Source organism: Terrapene carolina, unplaced genomic scaffold (assembly GCF_002925995.2).
Source record: "Terrapene carolina triunguis isolate 2854851 unplaced genomic scaffold, T_m_triunguis-2.0 Scaffold35682, whole genome shotgun sequence".
NCBI classification, from domain to species: Eukaryota; Metazoa; Chordata; order Testudines; family Emydidae; genus Terrapene; species Terrapene triunguis.
Window position 1 is genome coordinate 1 of NW_020700033.1, and position 2082 is coordinate 2082.

At 44.8% G+C, this 2082-nt stretch overlaps 1 protein-coding gene across 1 annotated transcript; it reads left to right on the forward strand.

Annotated features, from left to right (window-relative positions):
- Positions 1–790: 790 nt before the first annotated feature.
- On the forward strand, positions 791–1738 carry LOC113405411 (olfactory receptor 6C76-like). The gene has a single exon (XM_026646610.1). It carries the CDS (start codon positions 791–793, stop codon positions 1736–1738), a length of 948 nt encoding a protein of 315 aa, XP_026502395.1.
- The last annotated feature ends 344 nt before the right edge of the window (positions 1739–2082 follow it).

Below are 2082 nucleotides of genomic sequence, written 5' to 3' on the forward strand. Positions count from 1 at the left end.
TTTGTTTATCTTTTTTCTCCTTTCCTTTTTATTCTCATTCTTCATTTTTCTCCTTTCATTTTCACCCTCTCATTTCCTTTATTGCTTTTCTCTATTCCTTTATTTTAACTTTTACTTCTCCTTTTTGTTTTTACTTTTTTCTTTCTTTCCCTATTTTTAAGACTAATCCAAATATTTCTATCAAAACTTTTTTTTGACCAAAAAAAAAAAAAGGGTTTTGAATTAAACTAAAACCTTTGTGGTAAGTGTCTGCTTTCTGTGGACAATTTTTGACTTTTCATTAAGAAAATAAAACCCAGAAAGTTGAAGAGTTTTCAGCTGAAAACTTTTCTTTTTTCTTCCCCTCTCTCCCCCACACCTCTAAAAAAGTCAAAAATTTGCACAGGAAAACAATTCCACCCAGTTCTGCTCTTCCTTATTTTTTGGGCTTTTCTCTCTTCCACTTTTCTTTCCTATTCTGTTTGCCATTTGTTTCCTCTTCTCATTGTCTTCCCTTCCCTGCTCACATTGACTTGTTGTTCTTCCCATCCCAGCCTTTGCCCACAGGGTAAATTTTTATTTGATGTATTGTTCTTTTGTCTTCTTCACTTGTCTTATTTCACCCTTGCTTTCCTCTTCCTAGTTCCCACTCTATCTCTCTTCCTTTTCATTTTATATTCTCTTCTGATCTTTTCTTTCCTCTTCTCTACTCTTCTGTTTTTCTACTTTTCTTTTCTCCTGTTCATCTGACACATTATTCCCTATTCCCTCCATCCTCCCTCTACCCCGCACAGATAGCTCCAATGTACTCATGTGGAACCAAACCAACGTGACTGAATTCATCCTCATGGGCTTCCTCTACCCCCACCATCTGGAATGCCTCATGGCTGTTGGCTTCCTGGCCTCTTACCTGCTGATCTTGTCTGGCAATATCATGATCATCGCCATCATCCTCTTAGACCGTCACCTCCACAGCCCCATGCACTTCTTCCTCTGGAACCTCTCCTGTTTGGAGATCCTTATTACATCTTCTGTCCTACCCAAGGTGATTGTCAGCTTCCTGACGGGTGACAGGTCCATCTCCTACCTAGCTTGTATCACTCAGTGCTACTTCTACTTCCTTCTGGGCTCCAGTGAGTTTGTCCTGCTGGCCGTTATGTCCTATGACCGCTATGTGGCCATCTGCATCCCACTGCGCTACACCATGGTCATGAATGCTCAGCACTGCTTCCAGCTTGTGGTGGGGTCGTGGGCAATGGGGTTCCTGGCCACCATCACCCCCACTATCCTGGTCATCTCCCTGCCCTTCTGCAATGCCAACCAGATCGACCACTTCTTCTGCGACAGCTTGGCCTTGGTCAAGCTGTCCTGTGTGGACACGAGCTTTGTGGAGCTGCTGAGTTTTATGACCTCCTCTGCCATCCTGCTGGGCTCCTTGATCCTGACGGTGGTGTCCTATACCTACATTGTTGCCACCATCTTCAGGATAACATCCCTCTCAGGACGCAAGAAGGCTTTCTCCACCTGCTCCTCCCACTTCATCATCATCACTATGGGCTACGGCAGCTGCATCTTCATGTATGTCCGGCCTTCGGGCAGCGACACCTCGCTCAACAAGCTGGTGGCCCTACTCAACACAGTGGTGACCCCTCTCATGAGCCCCTTCATCTTCAGCATGAGGAACCAGCAGATGAAAGATTCCCTGAGGGCAGCCTTGAAGAGAAGCATGAACTTCTCAAGGAAGCATATTAACTTCTGAATGGGTTTTGTGAGGAGAAAAGAAGGGGAAATTAAACAAGAGTAAAAGTTATAGTACTCTCCTAAGCTATAGTACTCTCCTAAGAAGTGGTAGTTCCCTGTTGAAATCCCTTTTCTCCTAAGGCAGAGGGGGAAATTGAAGCTGGGTCTTCCGCCTCCTAGTTGAGTACCCAAATGACTGAACTAAGAGTGATGAATGAGGCATCCTTCTCATTCCCCAGGCCTCTTGCAAAAAACACCTTTGGTGCCTTACCCCAAAAAAGTGTTCACAGCTGACAGATAGGCACCTCCCTGGAATCTCCCATTGGCTAGCCTAGATGAGGAACCCCTGAGCATGCTGGCTTT